Source organism: Amblyomma maculatum, chromosome 3, assembly GCF_055883805.1.
Source record: "Amblyomma maculatum isolate TAMU_Amacu chromosome 3, ASM5588380v1, whole genome shotgun sequence".
Classification (NCBI taxonomy): Eukaryota; Metazoa; Arthropoda; class Arachnida; order Ixodida; family Ixodidae; genus Amblyomma; species Amblyomma maculatum.
In genome coordinates, this window is record NC_139346.1 from 139,716,319 (window position 1) to 139,739,477 (window position 23,159).

Consider the following 23,159-nt stretch of genomic DNA (forward strand, 5'->3'; position numbering starts at 1 on the left):
GAGGGCACTCGACACACATTTGTGAGAACTGTCATCAAGTTATTCACAGGATACGTGCTTGACTTTGTGGTGCTATCGAACTTCTGCTTGGGATGCCCCAAAGAAGATGATGGTCAACATGAATAATGGTCAGCTAGCCACATCTGCAAAAAAATACTTCGAGCAAACCTGGCCAACTGGAGGTAGAAGCTGCAAAGATTCTCTTTGGCCGGTCTGTCAAAAAGCTTGGACTTAGTGACAAAACAATGTTGTGTGATGGAGACAGTCGAGCTTTTAATAGCCTCCAAGAAGAAAGAGTCTATGGCTATTTGAACATAGAAAAATGGATGGGTGCAGCCCTTTGCAGTCTTCTGCTCAAAAACAAGGCAGAAGGAAAGCGGAGCCTTGGTGGCAAGGGGAAGCTGACCGGAGACCTTGTGACAAAACTCTCCAACTGTTATGGCATAGCATTGAAGGCGCACCAAGAATATATTGATAAGATGCAGAATGCTGTGCTTGACACACACTGCCACATTACCTCAACCGGCAGAAGCCCAAACCACTCATGGTGCCCAACAGGTGAACAATCTTGGTACAGCTACAACAGGGCAGTGGCAAAGCAAGAAGCTCCACCAAAACACAAATACAACCTGCCTCCACATGTCGCACAAGCCTCGCTGCCAGTCTATACACGTCTCTCTGATAAGAAACTTCTGGAGCGCTGTATGAAGGGGAAGACTCAGAACGCAAATGAGAGTCTGCATTCTGTCATTTGGCCACTTGTACCAAAGACCAGGCATGCCTCGCTCTTCACAGTTGAAGCTGCTGTTGCTGAAGCAGTACACAGGTTTAATTCGGGTAAACAATCTGTCACTGAGGCGATTCTGACTGAGCTGAACCTCAATCGAGGTAGCACAGTGCTTCAGAGATGTGCTGAAAAAGACCAGCAGAAGCTCAAGGCTTCTGACAAGAAACATACAAGTGCCGAGAATTTTCATCACGCCATGAAGAGGAAGCACATCAAGGAAAATGACTGATTATGTTCCCGGAGGGTTTTAATACAAAGTGTGTCCGAATTCGAGCCCAAGTTTGCAGTAAATAAATGCGGGCTATGTTTTGAAACTTCTTTCTTCATTTTCTCAAAAGTGTTTTTCTTAGCACGACATGCGCTGTTGCCCAAGGTATCTCTTGATGTAGTGGTCGGATTGCAATAATTCTTGATGTATATGAAAGCTTATACATCCTTCTGTGCAACTATAACAAAGAACTACTAGTTTTCTATGGCAAAATTTAGTTATGTTAGCACTTTCATAGAAAAAAAATGACAAATTTGCACACGCCTTATGAAAGGTTACAACTTTTGAACTGCTGCTGCTAAAATTATGCTGATGATATGGTTGCACTCCAGGGTTGCAGTAGAACAAGTACACATAAAGTTTTTGCCAGTTTTTAATGTATAAATTATATAAAATTTGTGCAGAATGTTAATTACACAATTAAAATCTCGAAATCTATCAGAGATAGGCAAAAATTGATTGCATATTTGTTTTTAGGATGCCAAATTACACTAGCCACAAGATTTTCATCTCAATCTCAAGTTAAATATTAACAAAATTTGGTCAAAGACCAGGGTCTCCCCTTAATCATAAAGTTGCTGTCCTTTTCCTGAACATTTTTCCCTCCACTATCAACTTTTTGCAGACTGGCCTGCCCAAAGTTACGAGGCACAACTGCACAACCTTTCTGTCCACGTAGTCTGGTATTCAGAAGTCTTCCTACAAGAGGAACAATGTACATTTCTGCCCAATCATATAACATCAATAAAGATTGGAGGGTGACACTTTCATTCAAAATGCAGAATGCTTCTCTCTTCGACGTGCCATTAACACCTCATGCAACACCTCATAACAGGATAAGCTAGGCTCAGTGCTTTTCAGTAACAGTTATGTGTATGCCGCATACTTTCTGGAGTTTTTCAAAAATTTGTCGGATATTTTTGAGAATTTCTATGCTTTCTTGAAATAAGTGTTTTTCAACTAGGTGCATGGTGCAAAGCTGTAAATCATGGCGATTATTGGTGAAAAAAAATTCTCAAAGCATGCAACTTTACAGAAAAAAAAAAAAAAGACTGCAGTAAATGCTATTAGAGCTTATTATAATAGATGCAAGCATTTTTAACAGACTGTCATGTGCAATTTTGGGAGCGAGAACCACTCAGCATTCGCGCATGACACAGGAAAACGTAAAAATGCTTGGGCTAATATATTGGCCAGTCACATGCAGTTTCCGAAACAAAGGAGGCTAGACAACACACACACTGTGTACTGGTGGTAACTGTGGAACTCTGACTTGAGCTCTTTCATCTGCCAAACTTTTCGTATCTAGTGAAGTCATCCAGCAGCTCTCCTACTATTCCAAAATTAATGCGGGAGTATTGTCTGGGAACGAGTCCTTGTGGTCAGAAAACAGGCCCGGGGGGGAAGCTGACTTATCGATAACTGGAGATTCTAGCACGTGCTTGAGCAGTCAGCACGGCAAAGCCTTTAGCACTCCCCCTCACACACACCCTGCCCCTCCCTGAGTGCTTACTTTTTGACCTGCAAGCCACTTTCTATACTCTAAAGGAAAGGAAAATGGGGAGCTTCATGTCGAGAATAAGTCCTAGGCTAGCACGAACATACCAGAAACCGGTGTTTTTTGGTTTTCAGCAATGCCATAATTGTTTTACTGGTGGATGCTGATTTGTGATTTTCGGCTAAAACAAGAAAGTACATGGTCCAGTTATGAGGTCCTGTAAGAATATTTTTAAGCTGGATACCTTAAATGAAAGCATGCACTGCCAGCTCTTACAAATGGATTGAATGTGGAAGGATTTTAGCCATGACAAGGTAGTGTCGTGTTCATGTGCTAAAACACATGCTTCATGCTGCTGCTGCACATTCCATTGCTTGCTCACACGCAGTCCATATCCGTCAAGGAACATGGCGGGATCAAGCAGGCCTTTGTGGTGCTATGCTACAACTGCCAAAGACTGGTGGGAACTCCAACAGAAGTGCTCGAGAAATCAGAGAGCAGTTCAAGCACTACTTCTGCAATAAAGGCCAAGTTAGCTGGCAGTGGACACTTGTCTCCAGGTAAGTAGAAATTTGCATTTATTCTTGCATGTCAATTCGAATTACCCATAACAGAACCGACTCACGTTCTAATTAACGGACATTGTATAGACAAGCGTCAGCCCGTGACGTCAGTGGTAATGCGGCGGCGCTGGAAACAGCAGAAACTTTCAGGGTGTAGGCAAAAGCACACGCCGTCTACATTGGATGCGTGGCGCTTGCCGTGTTTGCGAGCATTGTTCCCGATATTCCTGAAAGCTGTGGTGCGGTTGGTTGCGCCACAAGGCACAAAAAAAAAAAAAAAATGCCACCTGCTTTCACATGATTGTGAAAGCAGGTGGCATGTAGTTTCTTGTGGTCAGATAAAGATGAGAGCGAAGGGCAGTAGCTTTAGGCGCGACAAGTAGACCCTTCGGCGATGGAATGCCTTCGCGGCTAACGTGCATTGCACTTCTGCATTGAAACTTGATCAGTTCGTTCGCAACTCCTTTTCGTGGTTGCTTTTCGGCCGCATGGCGAAGAGCGTAATAACAAACGCCTGTAGCTCGTGCACATTTTGTTGTATATAGGTACAGTGAAATCTCGTTACTACAAACACCACATTAACAAATTTTTCAAATTAATTAATTTTTTAAGAATCCCCGGCTGATTTGCTGTTTTCATGTAAAACTATTTCAGAATTACGAATTTCAAAATAGCGTATATTTCAGAATAACGAACATATTTTATTTCTTCTATAATTTTGGAACATCAGTATTACGAATTTGGCTAAAATTAACAGCGCCGCAACTTGCAACTCTCGTGTGATACAGAAACCGTTGTTTCTATGTGTATGGTCCGTGGGCTGCAGCTATCATCATCGGCACATCTCGTACCAGCTCTTAGCGCCACCACGAAGCTATGGTTTATTACACAGTAGCCAGCAGGCCTAGCCGCCTGCGTTTTTTTCTTGTGTGTCGTACATGGGTCGGTTGTTTGTGCGTTTGAGCGTGCTGGAAGTTTTTTTTTTCTTTATGCCGCGGATTATCTTATTGCGAAGGTTGTGCAAGAGCGATGATATTAGCCAGTGAAGTGCCAAGAAGATATGGACGCAGCTGCTTTCACTGCAAGAAATCGAAGCAAGGAAAAAGCGATTCGGCCTCTGCAGACAGGTAGCATTGCCCCATCGACCGCCGCAATCATTTTGAAAGACTGAGACAAGATTTTCAAACATCAGAGAGCATTGAAGATGAGATCATATCGAACTCATTTTTTTTTCTTTTTTTGCATGTGGACGAAGTCCGTACTTTCATCGCTCAGTGCAATCACGCATTAGACGAGGTGTTCCGCAAAGTGGAAGGTGTATGTGCTGTAGTGGTGTAATGTAGTGCACGGTTGTGTTTGCTGCACGCGGCAGAAGAAAATAATTGATTTCTTCAAATAAATCAGCTTTGGAGTTAGTGCAACATTTTCAAGTCACCAGAAGTTTTGACGCTATATTCATTGTGCTTACGATCTTAATCGAAGGCAGGAAAGTTGCACTGTGACACGCCATTCACCTGCTGTTTTGCCCGTGTATGTGTTTGTATACAAAAAAGGACACAAAAGCTGCTGCGAAGGTCCCCTGAGCAGTCACTCTAGCACGATATTGCCACAACAGGCCCAGACTTGCAAAGGAACTTTTATCAGTTTTCACTTTCACGAGTTTCAACAACGAGTGGCTGTTCCTCACCGATCTTAGAAAGCGAGTAAACATCGTTAGGATCCCGGCAGTCATGCATCAAGTTTTCTTTTGAAGGTCATTCACAAACTGAGAGCATTCTTTAAAGCCTTCATGTATATATTAACCTGTGAATGACCTTTCCGCATCTGTACGATGAAACAGACGTGAAACGTCTTTATCGAGCAGGATAAAACAAGTTCACAGCACTCGACAGGCGAATATTACAAAGAACTGATATATTGGGTTCTTATTCAATAAAATTCTGTCACTTAAGGGGGGACGCGGGTCTTAGAACGGTCAAAAATAGCCAAAAAATCGATTTTGAGAAAAACTCATTTTCGGATTGTTTGTACCTTCAAGCACCTGAACATTAAATTATTAACGCTGAATTTGATCGGGAAATGCGCTAAAATCTGTTTTCAAAACACCAAGGGAGCCCAGAAATGACCGAGAAAGGACAAAATTTGTTCGAACTTCCCGCGTGCGCCACAAGCAAAGCAGCCGGCCGATCGGTGCCATTTTGGGCTTGTTTCGAAGCTGGTTTCTTTGTGCGCATTTTGCGGCCTTTCAAAATGGGCTTGTTTCGAAGCTGGTTTCTTTGTGCGCATTTTGCGGCCTTTCAAAATGGCGTCGCTCAAACAGAACAGTCGCCCTAGCTGGTTTTCTGAGGGAAACTTCCGGGCCGCTGATTGGCTCGTGGGGCGCGCGCGTTTCAAGCGTCCCGTTCCGCGCCTCCCATTGGCTGGCATGACCGGCACGTCATGCCTTTTTCTTCTTACTTTCTACGTTCGCCGCCGTGACTGCCGCTTTGCGCGTCTTGGTTTCCGATCGTGTTTCTCGACACATCACATTTCTGTTTTGTGCCGGAATGGCTGGAGACGCTCGTCTAAAGAAGAAGATGCTTCAAGCATACAGTAAAAAACGAAAGCGTCCATGGAACGCGCGGCCAAAGGACGATGGCGTTGCCTTGGCGCCAGCTGCCCCGGACGACGACGCGCTACCACGATCGCCTGTTGCATCTGAACCAGCCTGTTCTCTGCTTAGCCAGCCCAGCTGCAGTACATTTGGAGTTACTGAACCGTCAACGGATGCTTCTGGAGGCATCAAAGACTGCATCGACACAGTATTTTATTCTGCTGGTGAGTCTGCCGAGTGCGCGAGAAATGCTGCGGACGTGAAAGAGCATCTGGCGTCGCAGAGCGCAACAGAACGCAAGTTCAAGCTTCTAGACGCCGATCTGCAGGTGAGCGATAGCGACAAGGAAAACTGTACGGAATTCATCATCGTGGACTTAGCCGCGGTGAACACATTCCTTGAGCTTGTGCTTTGCCCCGAGTGTAGCACGCAAAGCGTGACTTTATCGAAGTCGGGCACAGAGTATGGGCTGTGTGCAAAGCTCGTGCTCTCCTGTAGCACCCGCGACTTGCGCAAGGAGCGTTTCTCATCTCCGAGGGTGACCGGTGCAACTGATGCCAAGATAACTGCTTTTGAGGTGAATGTGCGCGCAATGAAAGCTATTCACAGCATCGGCAAGGGAGTGACAGCCCTGTCCGACTTTTTCGCCGTGATGAATATATCACACCGAGGCTTGCATCACAAAGCTTATCAGGGCCATATGAAGATGATGCAAGAAGCCTGCACTGCGACCGCTACCGAGTGCGAGGCCGCTAGCGTTGCTCGCATCAAGGAATTATATACGGAGTTCGGCAACGCGCCAGGAAACATCAACGTAGTGTATGATGGCACCTGGCTGACTCGTGGACACAGTTCCCACATCTGCATGGGGTGCATCATTGAGATGTATACTGGTCTTGTAATAGACCATGTTGATCTTTCAAACTTTTGCCTCAGCTGCATAAAAGGCCCTAAAGAAAATGAAGGACATGCAGCCTGGCTGGTCTAGCATGCCCCACTTTGCCAAAAAAACGGTGACTGCAAGGCTGGCCAAATGGAAGTTGAAGCAGTCCTGTGCTTGTTTCGGCGGTCGCTTGTAAAACCCAAGCTGCAATACACAACAATGCTGTCTGATGGGGATAGCCGGACGTACCATGCCCTGACTGAAGGTGAAGTATATGGGTACATAAAAGTGGAAAAAAAGGACTGTATAAACCATGTTCACAAACGCATGGGAGCTGCCCTGCGCACCCTTGTCGACAAAAAAAAAAGCCCAAGGTCAGCCACTTGGTGGGAAAGGAAGGCTCACGCAAGAAAAGATTTAGAAAATCTCGAGTTATTATTGCTATGCCTTACGGAGCCACAGAAACGATGTGCCAGACATGCAGAAAGCAGTCCAGGCTGCATTGCACCACATGTCATCGACAAATGAGGCACCAAGACACGAATTCTGCCCTGAAGGCCCAGAGTCTTGATGTAGATATAACAGGGCCGTGGCTATGAATGAGGAGCCGCCACCACACAAAAACAGCCTGCCTGGCTTCGTTTGCGAGGCATTGGAGCCTGTGTTTAGGAGGCTGAGTGGCGATGCCCTGTTGAAGCGGTGCAGTGATAGGATCACACAGAACTCAAATGAAAGTCTGCATGCCATGATCTGGGATCAGGTCCCAAAAAGTCAGCATGCCTCACTGCGCAACACTGAAAGAGCAGTGGCTGAGACTATCGGCCGCTTCAACCAGGGAGCCGTCAAAAGCAGCACGCAAATTGCCGAGAAGCTCGGTTACAGTGCTGGAAATTGCTTGGTGCGCCGCAGCCTTGAGAAGGAGAGAAGCAGGCTACAAAGTCTCGGAAGGAACACCAGGAGAACAGTGCTGCCAAGGCAAGGTTTGCTAAGCGACACAAGCCTGTAAGGGATCCTGCATATAGCCCTGGTCTGCTATAGAACAGTTATATTCTGGAATGGTGACCAGCCGTTTGAATAAACATGCCACCATGTTTCAACCTAAACTTTGCGTAAGTTTGTCTGTCTAAGGCAGGGCTGTTTTCTTAGACAATTTGAGCATTTATTTATCTTGAAGGGCACTAAAACGGGCACCTCAAGTGCTAAATTCAGTTTCTCATGCTGGTCTAGGGGTACGTACATGGCTTTATGGCTGGGATTTGCCAATTTTATACGAAGCTACAGTTACATATTTAGTATGGCCTTCTTTCTGAAAAGCAGGGCTATACGATGATGCTATTTAAATTGTTGTACCTGCATTCTAGCAAAAGTTACAGTTGTCTAAAACTTCAAATGCGTTTTTCTCAGTTCGATGTTTTTGGACACCGCACTCAATCTTACGGGCCTTTTTTCTATGTTGTCATTGAGCGACAATAATAAATATGGTATCACTGTAATCATGAGGAAAAATTCTAGGGGGTGATGCTATTTATATCATTTTAGCATTACTCTGCTAATTACAAATTAGGATAGTAAAGAGAGGAAATCTGAGCGAAATTATTCACTGTAAATGTTGGTCCAGTTTTCTGCCTATAAATTGAATTAAAAGGAATAAAAATAGCATCACCCCCTAGAGCCTGTCTTTGGCATTGTAGCCACATACTTGCTTTTTGCATTTTAAAAGGCGAAATTGTCAAAAAGTCCCATAAGAAATTACCACTAATGTTTCCTTTTAAACCTCAAAATTTCATGAACCAGTGCAGCTATCACAAATCTAATTACAGATTTGAAATCAGTGTGAAAAACTGAACAAGGCTGTGAAGGTTTATTCAGATTGGGCCAAAAATAAAAGAAAATTTTAAGATCCATATCCCCTCTTAAGGGATGTGGGTCTCAGCGGGGATCAGATCACAAAAATCGCAGAAAAATCTGATGTTTGAAAACAGCCCGTTTCGGTATCTGCAACACCTAATCTATGTTGTGTCAAAATGGTCTGACCGAAAACGCACTAAAAGTGTCTGAAAAAAAAATAATTTGTCAGTGCACAGCGAGAAAACAGCTTAAATCACGCAAAGTTCACAAAGCCATATCTAGTCTTTCAATCAATAGATAGGTACTCCCTCACAAGTCAATTCATCGCAAGAATTTTTCAGCTGGCTTCATTAACACTGGAGATATTGGCGATTAAAATCGCGCTCCTCATCTCCCCCCTCAACTCAACACTTGGAGACACCAGAAAAAAATGATGAAAACAGCTTGGGAACTCCACCCCGCCCACAAAGCGTCATCGGGTGACGCTCAGTTCTCAGACTTCAGGTTGCCGCGCCTGTTTTCCCGAGCGTCGCCCATGCATTCACGATCTTGTCTTTCCCGTCCCATTTGCGTTTGCATAGCTTTCAACCTTGTCTGGTGTCTTCCTCGGCCGCCGGTTTCTTCATTTTTTTTACCTCTCGGAATCATGTGCGAAAGCAGCCCGAACGACTCGCGTCGTTCGCGAGTGCATACCTGCAGGTGGGTAGGCTGCTGTCCACACGCACCGATGGCCGCCGCGGAGGAGCACTTTCCTTCATATCCCAGTCCCATTAAGCGCAAATTAGCGTGCACACCTGCCGAGCACAGCTTTCTACAAGACCGCTTTCTTCTCTCGCACTGCCGGGGTCAGTTTTCAGTGTTAATAGCTTTGATACCGTCTTCTGCGGTTTGACCAATGGCGGCCGGTGACCCCTCGCGGAGTTGACGCGATAGCATCGACTCTGCATGGATGCTGGCAGACGATCGAGCATGCGAGTTGCTCACGTGCAAACATGTCGTTTTTAGCCAGGAGCGCTTTCATTATGTTTGGCGAGAGGCATCTCTTGTGGTGCATAACGAATGGAATGTACATGCGTATCACCAACGTGAGCACGGACTGATGATCGTGACAGAGTTTCGATATCAGATGACAGGTGAGCACAAATTATTCGTCCGCGAATCTTAAGAACTGAGATTAGCAAAAATAGTAGTGTAGTTTTTTTTTTTGAAGTCCTTTCGCGCATCGTTTAGGAAGTGCCAATGCATAATGTGCACGCGTGTTTTATCTCATGCGTACGCATCGGCCGAGCCAGAATCGACGGCGCAAAACATCAGCAAAGCAACTCGGCACATGCAGTTTGGCAGCGCAGGTTGCCACCGATTTCCACAGTTTCATGCAAGGATCGCACACAGCAGCATGCAAGCAGCTACGCTAGAGACGCAGCGAAGCGAGCAATTCCAGAATGCCGTCCGCCGTGGCTTCGATGCAAAAGAACCAAGGTCAGTGATGACCAGGGAACAGCGCACGATCGGAGTGCCGTCGGCCGCAGCGCCCGCGGACGGCATCTCTGCGGTAACCTGGCGGCATCTGGTGCTGCACTTAAGTGGTGCGAATTTGTGTACTTTCGCGATGCAGCTGAGGGCAGACCTTTTTGACGCACATTCCATTTAATTATCAATGCGCCGCACAAATGGTCGATGCTGCAAAGACGAGACGGGACACGGGACTACAGTACGCTGCTGCACCGTCGGTCGGTACATGAAGGTTGATGCTGCCTATTTAATCGGCACGGTGTTGAATCGGACCAGCTCGTGCTCTTTTCGCACTCCTGCACCAACGCACACTTTCAGTTGGACGCCACCACCTTCTCGGTTAACATCGCGAACCGAACCGCCAAGCTCGGGTTCACGCATGCAGTGCATGCAGAACTCGAGCAGACGACTTTAGCAGCTACCGGAAGTGCGTCCGTGACATAGGTTGATGCTGATAGTGGCCATCGCGGCTGTAGTCAATGGCAGCCTGTCGTGACCTGTCACTCTTGATACTCATGACGTAGGAACTCACGGCAGAATAGTTCCAAATCTCACCGCCACGCGAGAACCGAGCAGCCCGCGAATTTCAAAAAAAATAAATCACTGCCTTTGTCGCAAGGAGTTGTACTTTGGGGAAACGCCCGGAAGCATTCGTTGTACAAATTGAAAACGTTTGTCAGTGACCTTTCTAGTCATTTCCTACCCCCTTTAAAGCGCTCCTGAAAAGCTAAGCCATCCAGTAGGTAGCTGAAGAACTAATCTGTCAGTTTCGTTATCTATTTCCTTTTTTTTTTTCACTATGTGATGGGATTTTAAACCACCCCGGAGCCGGGTCAGGCAACTCGCGTGCATTGTTTACAACATGGCGGCAGTGCCCCATGGAAACGGCGTTCCCTCCAAGTCTCATGCATCTAAGGGCAAGTTTACGGCTGGTTATAGGAGCAGTACCCCAAAGGACAGCTTCAGCTCTTCAGACTTTAGCACGCAGCATATTGCGTCAAATCAACCCTGAACTCCAGTAGGCATCTGCCGATAAGTTTTGCGGCTGCTGAGCACCATTAAAGACAAGGACAGAACAGAGACTGACAACATGAAAGCTAAGATATCCTATGAATCCTGAAGGTCACAGTTCTTATCTGGAGGCCGTCAAAGTCCTTCAGGAGCCAGTACTTGCTGATGGCCGCACAGAGAGTAGCATCTCACGTTAGGCAACCACTGCGTGTAAACCTCGATATTGCTTTTCTTGTCGGCGCTATTTTCACTATGGGTTGAATTCTTTCGCTTAACTTGAAAAATTCTGAACATAATTTGCTATCTACTGATGTTAACCTCGATATTGCTTTTCCCGTTGGCGCTATTTTCACTATGGGTTGAATTCTTTCGCTTAACTTGAAAAATTCTGAACATAATTTGCTAGCTACTGATATCATGCACAGATTCTTGCTGCCGAAAAAGCATATTTCAACTTTTTCTCTGCGTGTACCTTGGGCAAAAAAAAACATTATTTATCTTTATAACTTTTTCTTTTTAGCTGTAAAAAATTTTGAACACCTGGGGGTTCTTTCACTTGCACTGACACCATCGGACAGTACAGAAAGACAGAAAGGACATGACTGAAAAGAGTTGACTTGACACTTAACGGAGCTAAAGAAAAGCAAGGCTAGGTATGACTGACTATAAAAGCTCCACAGTTCATCTCGTCAGCTCAATCCAACATACAAGGTTGTCACCATCATGGAACATCACACAGTACACTGGCAGCTTGCTTCTCACCTCCATCAAAAAGTGGCCCTTGCGCCGGGGATCCTCGTATCCCCATATCCCGTATCCTCGAGATCAGCAGTCGAGCCCTTAACCGCAGAGCAGCTGCAGCACAGCTTGGCGAAGGTTTCAATCCACGTCTTTTGGCTCAGCAATCAAGTGCCCCTGCAGCGGAGGTATGTAGCTTTATTTGACTGAAATAAATGAAGCTCATTCAGATGGACAAACAGAGATCAGGAAGTGTGAAAAGCAGCGAGTGTACGAAAGCAACGGATGGCTTTCCCAAAAAACTAAAATCAGCGTACCAAACTTAACAGCAGTTTCAAACAAAATGACCTTGAATTGTGAACCGAACTGGCATGTTCCAACATGAGTTGAAAGTATGCAACCACACAAACATGGCAATGCAACTCTTCTCGTTTTTCCGATACCCATTGACAGTAGCAATGCGATATCAACCTTGGACAGAAAGCATGTGCCTTTGCAATGTTTGACATGTGACAGTGTTGCTGGTTATAAATCAAGAATGACAGGTGCCCATCAAAGGAAGCCCTTTAGTTAAAAGCATTGACAGGTTTTCATGATGACGTGGATAATCCCATTGGATCTGCTAGCATGATACTGCAGGATCACGCCATTGCTGGACATGAAAGAGGATTCACCGCGGCTTCACTGGCAAAAACACGGAGTCATGGAATGAAAGTCAGCCAACTCAATTATCTGAAGGGACCCTTTTGAGAGGCATCTATCGTTCTTGAGTTGTATATAACTGTTGATATGTAGCGGGCACCATTAGGCAACCTTCACTAAAATAAACGTAGACTACGTATGTTCCTAGAAAGGTTTAGTCCATCACTGCATTCTCATTTTTCTGCGACTGCGTTTCGTTTTCAGTTACTAACATCCTGGTGAGTTCGAAACGGCCTGTAAAACACGGCAACACATTCCAACTCTTGCCATGTGCCCAAAGTTGTCAGAGAAACACTGCCTAATGTGTTCAGAACTGTTGTCCTGCAAGCTGTTGCAAGTAAAAAGAAGAAAACACTTGAGCTGCATGCTGTAGACTGTGAAAGCAGCTGCCAATGAAGGGCACAGGCCATCTCAGCTCTACAGCTGCACATACCTGGATCTGTTCCAAACCTCGTAGTTGCATGCGCCGTCATGGCCAGAGCACTCAACTCAGATGTTTTTAAGCTACTACTAAACCACTCCACACTTTCCAGCAAAGGTGTTGGCCTTTTGGGAAATCCCTGCAGAACCAGGAAAGTCCAAAAATATATATATACGCACTATTTAACAAATGTGCAAAGAACATCAAATCATGTTGCTGCAATGCGTCAAGTCATAGGGCCAGCGCTCAGCACCAGAAGTCGCAGCAAAGCAGGACAGTGACTTGAAGTGAGCTGACAACTTCCCACAACAGATTGGCACAATTAAGTATGAATATCACAAATTCAATTTAGCTGAGAGAACACATGAAGCCAAGCGCACTTCATCACCACTACGATTTGTATAACTGACGTTCCTCACCTTTTTTGAAAATGAGCAACGACATTGCGAAGAACCGCAATCCAGCTGCATTTCGACAGCACACTACTCGGGATGATGTCAGCATCATTTGATTCGCACTGAACAACCAAAGGAGCACAGTGCAATTACAACTTTTCTCTGTGAGCATAGCTGGACAGACTAGGAGCCAAAATGCAACATAGCACAACTTTAAGACAGGTCAAAGATAGACGTCGTTTCGGTCCTTGTGTTGTGCTGTGTTGCATTTTTTTAGTTTTCTTGTTCCCTCGGGGGCTATTTAGCTTCATAATTTGAGCACACAAATTTACATAGATGGCCAAGAACATGACGAATGAGGTCAGAAATAAAAACTCGCATGAACATAACCGCCACGCAGGAAACCACGCCGCTGCTATTGCTGCTGACATACGTGTTTCTACATAAAGGAAGGAAATGACTTTTCTCCGCCATGTTTTCTTCTTCCTTTGTTGAACTTCTGAACAAATTAACTGTTTTGCTCAAGAGAAGAAGAGAGAAACTATCCGTTGGTGATGATGAAGAGTAGTTGTGCCTTCATGCATAGTATGTGTGGTATGTGTTTTCAAGCACTCCTCCCCACAGAATAATTCGTTCTACGAGAAGATCACACTTGCCAGTCAGTGTCTCAATGGCACCATTGAGGGCCTTTTCTCATCTCTACACAATAATTCATTTAGCTCCCAGCCCCTTCCTCCCTCTCACTGCCCAGCTACACACCCCCAGTGCTGCACCCCACGCACTCTATTTGCGACGGTGCTGCCTATAGCAGTGAAAAGGGGAACAGTAACTAAAAAACAATAGTTTAAAATTTCAAAATGAATACTCGAAGTATTTAAACCCCCATGATAAAACACCAATAAGCAGCCACAAACAAAAATCTTAGCAAACAGAGTAGTCACACATTAAATTCAAAAATACCACATGCTACATGTTCACTGAATCATATTACAGCAGAGTAGAATGCAAAACCTCCTCTATAGCACTCTGTATGACTCCTCCATGCTTCAATGCTGTTATTTATTGAGCTAATCTTTGGGCATAGTAGTTAACCTGTTTTAAACGTTGCTGTGTAGTTATTACACCGTATAAACATAAAATTTCTTATGCAAGGCTGCAACAAAAACAAAGTGAATTTCAGAACAAGCCCCAATATGACAGAGAGCGGATAAAACATTTGTTATATGGCTGCATAGACACATGCAAACCAAGAATAAAAAAAAACTCAACTTTGTAAATTTCAGTAAGCAAAACAAGCCATGCGCTAATTATGCACCTAAACGTTTAGGCATGCAAAAAGCCATAAAAGACGGACCATGGTCTAACTTACTATCATGCAGAAAGGCTTCCAGGATGTTTAAAATGTAACTGAAACTGACATTTATTAGTCAGTGACATCAGAGCACTTTAGTACAGGCGAAAGTCTGACTGACATAATGGAAGGAGTAATGCTGAGCTGAAGTGATCATCCCCAGACAAGCAGCCTGTACGTCTAGATTCCTTCTTCTGTGTCCTGAGACTTCTGTGTATAGTAGATGCATGTCCGGTTGCACTCACTCTTTGATGAGCCACAAGATATGCATGTAAGCAACTTGCAACAAGATGCCTGGCGCTCGCTTAATAAAACTGAAACATGCAGAAACAAGTTCCGCGCACTTGCTCTCCGATCCTCTAGAACTGGGGAAGCAGAAAATGTTTTTCTTTTATAAAAGCTGCAAAAGTCTGAATCTGTGTATTTACTCACAAGAAAGGCACTGCAGGAGTTGAGAAAAGCCCTACCATCTCTGACTCCAGCAAGTTTTCTGGCTGTAACATTTGTGCGCTCACTTTGAGACGATCCAATTCCCAATCTCCTGGGAAAAAAGAAACACGTCTGAAGATAACAGATAGAAATCACGCATGTAAAAAAGACCATGTAAGTTAGCCAAAAATGCTTTCACGATAGAATAGGCTGTTTGCTAGGTACAAGCTCATGACTCCAGCAAGAGGGAATAATGAGGATTTGGTTTCTTTTGTGAGATTTAATATCCCAAATCGACTGAGGCTATGAGAGACGCCATAGAGGAGGGCTCCGGAAATTTCGACCACCTTGGGTTCTTTAACGTGCACTGACAACGTACGGCACACTGGCGTCTTGCTTTTCGCCTCCATCAAAAAGCGTCCACAATGGCCGGGATTTGAACCCGCATCCTCGGGCCCGGCAGTCGAGCGCCATAACCCCTGCACCACCACGGCGGGGCAGAAGAATATATAAAAATTTTGATAAATGCATTGTCTTCGGTGCTAGACGACACGCTGCTGTCTCCTCTGGAGTGTTGGCACCATGATGAGACATGCTTAAGCAAAGCTACGACCATCACTTAACGAGTAGGCAAGTAAAACAGCAGTGACGAGATCGCCATGGGAAGAAATCGACGGTGCTATCTATGGCTACAGTCACAGTAAAACTCGCACGACCTCCTCGTTGCTCTTTGCATTCATTTCTGCGCATATTTTAAGAACGACGAAATTTCCGCATTGCTTAGCTCACATCGCATAAAAGCGCAAAGCAAGTGGAAGAACCAGCTTCTTACCTTGTCTTGCTGCTGGCTTCAGAGGTGTCAAAGACCATCAGAACAGGCGTATTTTGCTTAAGAGTACTGCTGCCCACTAAGCGCAATGTAGTTGACAAAACCGAGACGAACACGAGCATCAGTGCACCAAGCAACAAGTAAAACAAAGGACAAGCGAGCGCACGCTTTGCGCACGCCGGACAAAACGGGCGAGACTAAAACCCGCCATGAATAGGGTTTTTTCGGCTGAAATTTTGTCCCTAGGTTTCCCCAAACGCATTGAATGCCATGTTTTTACAAAGTACCTAAATGCTGACTATTATGTGCCTAGTTGAGCCTGAATTTGTCCCCAGATTCGTGGCTGGCTGGCGGGCTTTTCGGCTCTTTCCTCGTTGTCGCCGACGGCATCCAGAGCTTTTGGATTGACGAGCGCTGGACGACGCCGTCATCGGCGCATTCGGGCAGTGTTTGTAAAGTATCTCAGTTTATTGGCGTGGTTTTGCTGCAGCGGAGGTAGTGCAACGCAGCCTTAACATTAAACCATTCAACGGCAAAAGTCGGACGTTCGATTCATGGGTACCGAGCAAATTTGCGATGTCTGCGTCATCGATCTGACGTCGGCCATCGCTTCTCACGTAAGCCATTGTCATTGCTGTTGTTTTTTGACATAGTGCGCTGAGTGCAGCGGTAGGCACTGGGTGTCGTGTCCATTTTTGTCCGCGAAATCAATGCGAAAGGTGTCATTCAGCAGTGAACTAAGCTAAACAGCAACCTGGTACTTAATTGTTTTTGAGCTTGCAGATATGACAGATCGAAATTAGCATGCAATTTGTCAATTACTTATATCTCTGTGACATGGATGCCATCTTCTAGCTTTGGAAAGCAATCTGAAGATGGTGCAAAACTCGTACGTGTGTTTCATCAGAACATGTATCGATATATAAGCAGTATAGCAAAAATGACTTTGGAAGGAATGAAATTCTTTCCAACAAAGCTTTGCGCAATTACATTTTTTTTTTCTATCAGGAGCTTGCGACAGCGCTACACGACAACGCAGGCACTATACTGTGCCAGCTTGCTGCTTACCTGCTAATCTGATTCAATTTAAAATGATTAGCATTAGCAGCATTTGTTGTTTTAGTGGTTATTTTATTACATATACAAAAGGAAAGAAAAGATGTTTGCCAGCCCCGCTATCTGATATTTGAAGCACCTGAACAGGGGCGGTGGAATTAAAGGGATAGCGAGGAAGGTTTAGAGGAAATCAAAGAGGTGAACGATAGGGAGAAAGGACAGGGTAGGTAAAAATAAAAATAAAATATATATATATACACTATGACACAATATACAGTAGTTCGCTTGAGGCCCAGAGTAACGAATGCAGCGAGCTGCCAAAATGCGGCCAGGAAGGTAGCTTGCTTAACTTCCTTCAGGTGATTTGCAGCTGCCTTGTTACTGTATACGTGTTAGTAGACTATAAACTTGGGCTGATATCTCATATGCAATGCTGCTTGGTAGAGCACTCACTTCATTTCAGTGTTTACATGTGTCTATGCCATTTTTTGTTTTTACTGTCAGCAGTCTTGGAGACGCAGCTGCTCGTTTATCCTGGACAACTTTCGCATCCTTGGCTCCCTACATGTACAGTACATGTACCAAGGTATATATATGTGCATTATATTCAGTATTTTCATATTATTTTTCAGTGCATGAGTATTGTTTCTGCTATGGATAGCAATTTGTTAAGTGACTAAAAACACTTATAGCAACAATTAAAACATAGTAGTGTCAACCTGTGAGGCCATTGTCGTTGGTATCGTCTGGACATGCCACACCCTATACCCAATGAATTACCTGTATAGTCATTCCACCAAACTGAAATTGAATCTGGGTTGCAATACACACTTATATGCTATAATACCCCAGCACTCAACCCAACACTACGTCTCGTAACTGCCACACTTGTTGGCTGCTTACTGCACCGAGCTACTCCAGCACTTACTGTTAGCACTACATACCCATATATTTTTTTTATTTTTTATTTATTTATTCATTTATTTCAAATACCCTAAGGGCCTTTGCGGGCATTACATGGGGGGGGGGGATTCATCAAATAAACACAAATAATTTACATTACAAGCAAAGAAAAAGCTGTAAGCAGAAATAGGTGCACAAAAAACCATGAACAATTTATGCAGTGACATCTAGATGCTAGACTCTAAGAAAGAAGACATCTAGAATGGGAGCAGTTAGGGATAAGAGTAGATGGAGAATACCTCAATAATCTGCGATTTGCTGATGACATTGCCTTGCTATGTAACTCAGAGGATGAATTGCAAAGAATGATGACCTAGACAGGAAAAGTAAAAAAGTAGGCTTGAAAATCAATATGCAGAAGATATGCAGGTAATGTTTAATAGCCTAGGGAAGGTGATATTTGCATTGCCGACTGTGAATCTGTGTGGATAGAGGTATCCGAACTTTCCCTGCCCACAGGTCAGCATAGGTTTGTTCTTGGATGTTTATATCGTTCCCCATCGTCATCAGTGAGCGACTTTTGCTCTTCACTTCACGAGATATTTACTTTATCATCAGAGGGAAAAAATGTGGTCATAATGGGTGACATCAACATTAACCTTTTAGAGGAAAACAATCCTGCCAGTGTCAACTACTCGAACTGCTTCCTCGGATTCGGATACGAGCCTGCAATTACGCTGCCAACTAGATGTGTCCCTGGAGGGCCGAGCACACTCATCGACCACATTTTTTCTAACTTCATTTCTCCACAAGACTGCGGGGTCCTCGAGGTTGACATAACGGACCACTACCCCATTTTCTTTCGTCTTCATTCCAGCTTATCCAGCAGCAAAAAAAGTATTTTATAGGACTGTGGTTAATAAAGACCAATTTATTTCTAAAGTTTCTAATCTCGACTGGACGAATTTAAAGTCAGCAACAGATGCAGCGATCGCTTTCGAAACATTTTCTACCGCCTTACAACACTGCCTGAACAGTTCTTCGGAGACCGTTAAATGTCGTAAAAAATATTCCGCCCCACATAACCCTTGGTTAACAACCGGCCTGCTTAACTCAATGCGTAAGAAAGACAATCTTTACAAGAAAGTCAAAAAGAGACCTTTCAACCTCAAACTCAAGTCCCGCTACAGCACATACAGTAACGTGCTCAGCAGATTACTTAAAGAAGCCAAAAGGAAATATTATGAATCAAAAATTCACCAGCTTGGAAATGACCACAGGGAAAAGTGGAAAGTGTTCAATACTTTTTTAAACAGACAGACCCAAGATCTACAAATTGAAAAAATAATCATGCCGTCAGGCACCGTTTACGACCATCCATTTGATATTGCAAACTCATTCAACGATTTCTACTGCAATCACACCTCATTGCCAGTTGATGCTCGTCTTTCACCTTTCCCACGCTGCCCAGAATCATTTTTCTTATCTCCTGTCACCGCACAGGAAATCCAAACATGTATTCTAAATCTAAAGACAACAAGTGCAGGGCTTGAACGCATTCCCCCCACTAACATCAAATGGATCGCTCATCTTATTGCCGATCCTCTCTCTTATATTATTAACCTCATCTTTGAAACGGGACTATTTCCTCCTCAGCTAAAGAACGCTAAGATTATTCCAGTTTTTAAGAAGGGTGACCGTCATTGTATCTCGAATTACCGCCCCATTGCCATTTTACCATTTTTTAGCAAGGTAATAGAAAGGTGCATAGCACAGTGCCTGACTAGTTACTTCTCTAAGTTCAACATACTTTCACCTCATCAATTTGGGTTCCGCTCGGGATATTCAACTAACTTAGCATTGGTTGCCTTCACTGACAAAATTAAATTTGCCATTGATAAGGGATGCTTTGCCGGGGCAGTATTTATTGACCTGACCAAGGCTTTCGATTCTATCATCCACTCTATATTACTAAGTAAACTAGAAGCTGTAGGGGTAGTAGGGCCGCCTCTCAATCTCATCAAAAGTTACTTACTAGACAGAAAACAAGCCGTGTCGATTTCTAATGTGCTCTCTAACTTAAATACAATTAATACAGGTGTGCCTCAAGGTTCTATTCTCGGCCCTCTGCTGTTTTTAATATATATTAATGATCTACCTAGTTGTCTTGCTAAATCAGAACCGTTTCTTTATGCCGATGACACTACTATATTAGCTACTGATAAATCAATCCACTCATTAACATCTGTGCTGACTACTGATCTCAATAATATTTTAAACTGGTGTCATCGTAACTGCTTGCAGATCAACCCTTCTAAGACAACATTCATGGTATTCAGCTCCAATCGCAAGGCTCCCGTACACATCCCACCACTTACTTTTAATTCCCATTGCATTGAACTTTCTGAACATTGCACATTTCTTGGCGTTACTCTGGATGCTAACCTTAAATACAATAAGCACATTTCTAACCTGAAACAAAAATGTGGTTTTGGCATCAGAGCACTACTAAAAGCGTGTCCCTTTTTCAATCGTGACACTTTAATAGCTCTTTACTACGCATTCATTCATAGTCATTTTAATTACTGCATCACTTCATGGGGAAACACTTACCCATCACATTTATATCAACTGCAACACCTTCAAAATCAGGCCATACGTATAATAACCTACAGTTCATACCGCAGCGAAGCGCTATCACTTCTTCACGACCACAGCATTTTACCGATCGCTTCACTGATTACCTCTAGTCTCGCAATCCTACTTTATAAAGCTGTGCACAACACCATACCCTCAATTGTAATCAACAGGGAGGCCCTCACCAATAACAATCAAACAAGATTTGCTAAGGACAACAATTTTCTATTACCAACCGTTCGAACAAACTACGGCAAGCACACGGCTCTTTTTGCTTCTTTACAAATTTGGAATAACCTCCCTTCTCATGTCAAGCAATCCCCATCTCTGTCCGGTTTTAAACAACAACTGTTATCCCTATTATCACAATAGTGTCACATTCAAACAAGTTTTTTCTTTATATACTTACCGCTTTGTTCACATTCAATTCATGAGTGTTTTCATATGCCCGTAAGGAAGACGTACCACTTTGTATATGTATCTTTGTATGAATATATATCACTTCGTATACTTAATTTTAACAATACCGGCCGCGCATGAAATTTTCGAGCTTGTATTGAATTCATATTCTTTTGTTTTTACCATATTGTGTTCGCCGGTTTTGCCTCTTTTGACTGCTTTTGCTGTACCAATAATATTTTTTTCATAAGTTTATACATCCATCCATAGGAGGTCCCGATACAGCCTTAAGCTCTGGGACCTCCTTCTGTATTATTTATGTAATACCTGTTTCATGAATAAACAAACTTCTTCTTCTTCTTCTTAAGGAAAAACAGTTTACGTTAGGAAGCGAAGCACTGGAAGTAGTAGGCGAATATATCTATTTAGGACAGGTAGTAACAGCAGATCCGGACCACGAAAGGGAAATAACAAGGAGAATAAGACTGGGATGGAGCACATTTGGCAAGTACTCCCAGATTATGACTAGCAGTTTATCGGTATCGCTCAAGAGGAAAGCATACAACAGTTGCATCTTACCTGTACTTGCCTATGGGACTGTAACGTGGAAGCTAACAAAGAGGGTTCTACTAAAGTTGAGGACAACGCAGAGGGCTATGGAAAGAAAAATGGTAGGGATAACGTTAAGAGATAGGAAGCGTGCAGAGTGGGTCAGAGAAATAACTCAAGTCACTGACATTCTAATGAAAATCAAGAAGAAATGGGCATGGGCAGGACATGTAGCGCGAGGAAAGGATAAGTGATGGTCGCTTAGGGCAACTAACTGGATTCCAAGGGGAGGAAAGCGTAGCAGGGGCGGCAGAAAATTAGGTGGGTGAATGAGATTAAGAAGTTTGCAGGGGTCAAGTGGATGCAGCTCGCACAGGACCGGGTTAATTGGAGGAATATGGGAGAGGCCTTCGCCCTGCAGTGGGCATAGTCATGCTGAGGATGATGATGATGATCTAGATGCTTAAATTAGCATTACCTCATGGTATTCGCCGCGAGATCGACCTAGAGGTGGCGCCACCGTCACTCCGGTAGTGTGGATCGGCAGCCGGCGGCGCTCGCAGAAACGCACGCTGCGTAGGTCTGCTTCAGAGTTTACGGCGGGTTTGTTGGCGATGAAAGCGTGTCTTCTGCAGTACTTCTGCAATATTGCAGAAAAAGATCCAAGGATTTCGCCAATGCAGCAGAAGAAGAGCGGATTTTAGGAAAACAAAGCACGCAACCACCAGACTTCCAGATTTACTTTGCACGTTTCTTGCGCTGTACCGCGCTCACGCGCCTAATGCTTGGGCCTGCCTAATGACAACTTTGTTTTTCGTATCGACTTTTAAACAGTTTGCGCTTGTCTCATGCGAGTGAGACTGGCGAATTTAGTGTCAAGCCCACGCAGATACCTGCAGTACTTTAGATTGAATCGAGAAAGCCTGGTTCATTATATCATACTTGACTCGAGGATTAAGCAGGTTAAATCCAGAAAGCTTGGTTCATTATATCATACTTGACTCGAGAATTAAGCAGGTTAATAGCACTAGCAGCACACTGCATGGCGAGTTGCTTAGACTGAGTGCACACCAAATTTGGCCCAGACAACCACGCACAAGTATTCCCCAAAAATGAGATCACGCCGACACTCTACAGGAAACCTCGCCGCACAGGAAAGCTGATTGTTCACGTGTACAGCGCTAAGTGGATTGAATTTGCCGAGATGCTTTTTGCGGCCACTGTCACAGAATGTGATAGTGTATTACTGCATGCGCCACTAACTGTAAATGATTTCCTGAAACCGAGGAAAGTATAAGGGATTTCTGATGTGTGTGATGTTAATATATAACGGTAAATTAGTAGTGTAATTATTTTGTTTTGCAATGCCAATAAATTTCACCGAGTGAGAGAACTTTTACACACTTGACAGAATTTACAATAATCAGCGATTAATTTTCAGTAACGTTAAAGTCCATAGGGTCACGAAGAGTCGGACACGACTGAACGACTGAACTGAACGTTAAAGTGCAAGCTACGAATTACTCGCTGCGAAGACATCGTTATAAACTGCGCATGGGCACTGTAATGTTCTGGGAAGCAATTTTACAGGCTGAAAATTTCTTTATCACTAATTATTTAGCAGTGACTAAATCTTATGCGAAGTAAAATATTAGGGTTGCTTCCAAAACAGATGCCGGATATAAAACTATTCCGAAAGAAATGGAGATATCTTATCATGCGACTATAAAGATGTATTTATTCCCAAACTAAACACTGATATTTAAGCCCGCATCAAGCTGTTTTAC

The 23,159-nt window shown here is 43.9% G+C and overlaps 1 protein-coding gene across 6 annotated transcripts in view; it reads right to left on the reverse strand.

Moving 5' to 3' along the window:
- Positions 1-3,438: 3,438 nt before the first annotated feature.
- The window catches only part of LOC146196195 (uncharacterized), a 35,150-nt gene continuing 15,429 nt past the window's right edge, over positions 3,439-23,159 (reverse strand). The window contains exons 4-8 of one of the 6 annotated variants that reach the window (XR_014706092.1): positions 21,851-22,012; positions 21,403-21,477; positions 15,832-15,907; positions 15,038-15,111; positions 3,439-11,878 (exon numbers count right to left, since the gene is read on the reverse strand). Coding sequence is in view for 4 of the 6 variants with exons in the window: in XM_084598109.1 (XP_084454235.1) it covers positions 14,751-15,111; positions 15,832-15,869 (399 nt within the window). In the remaining 2 variants the exon portion in view is untranslated. The other 5 variants (XM_084598112.1, XR_014706093.1, XM_084598111.1 and 2 more) reach the window with 5 other exon arrangements.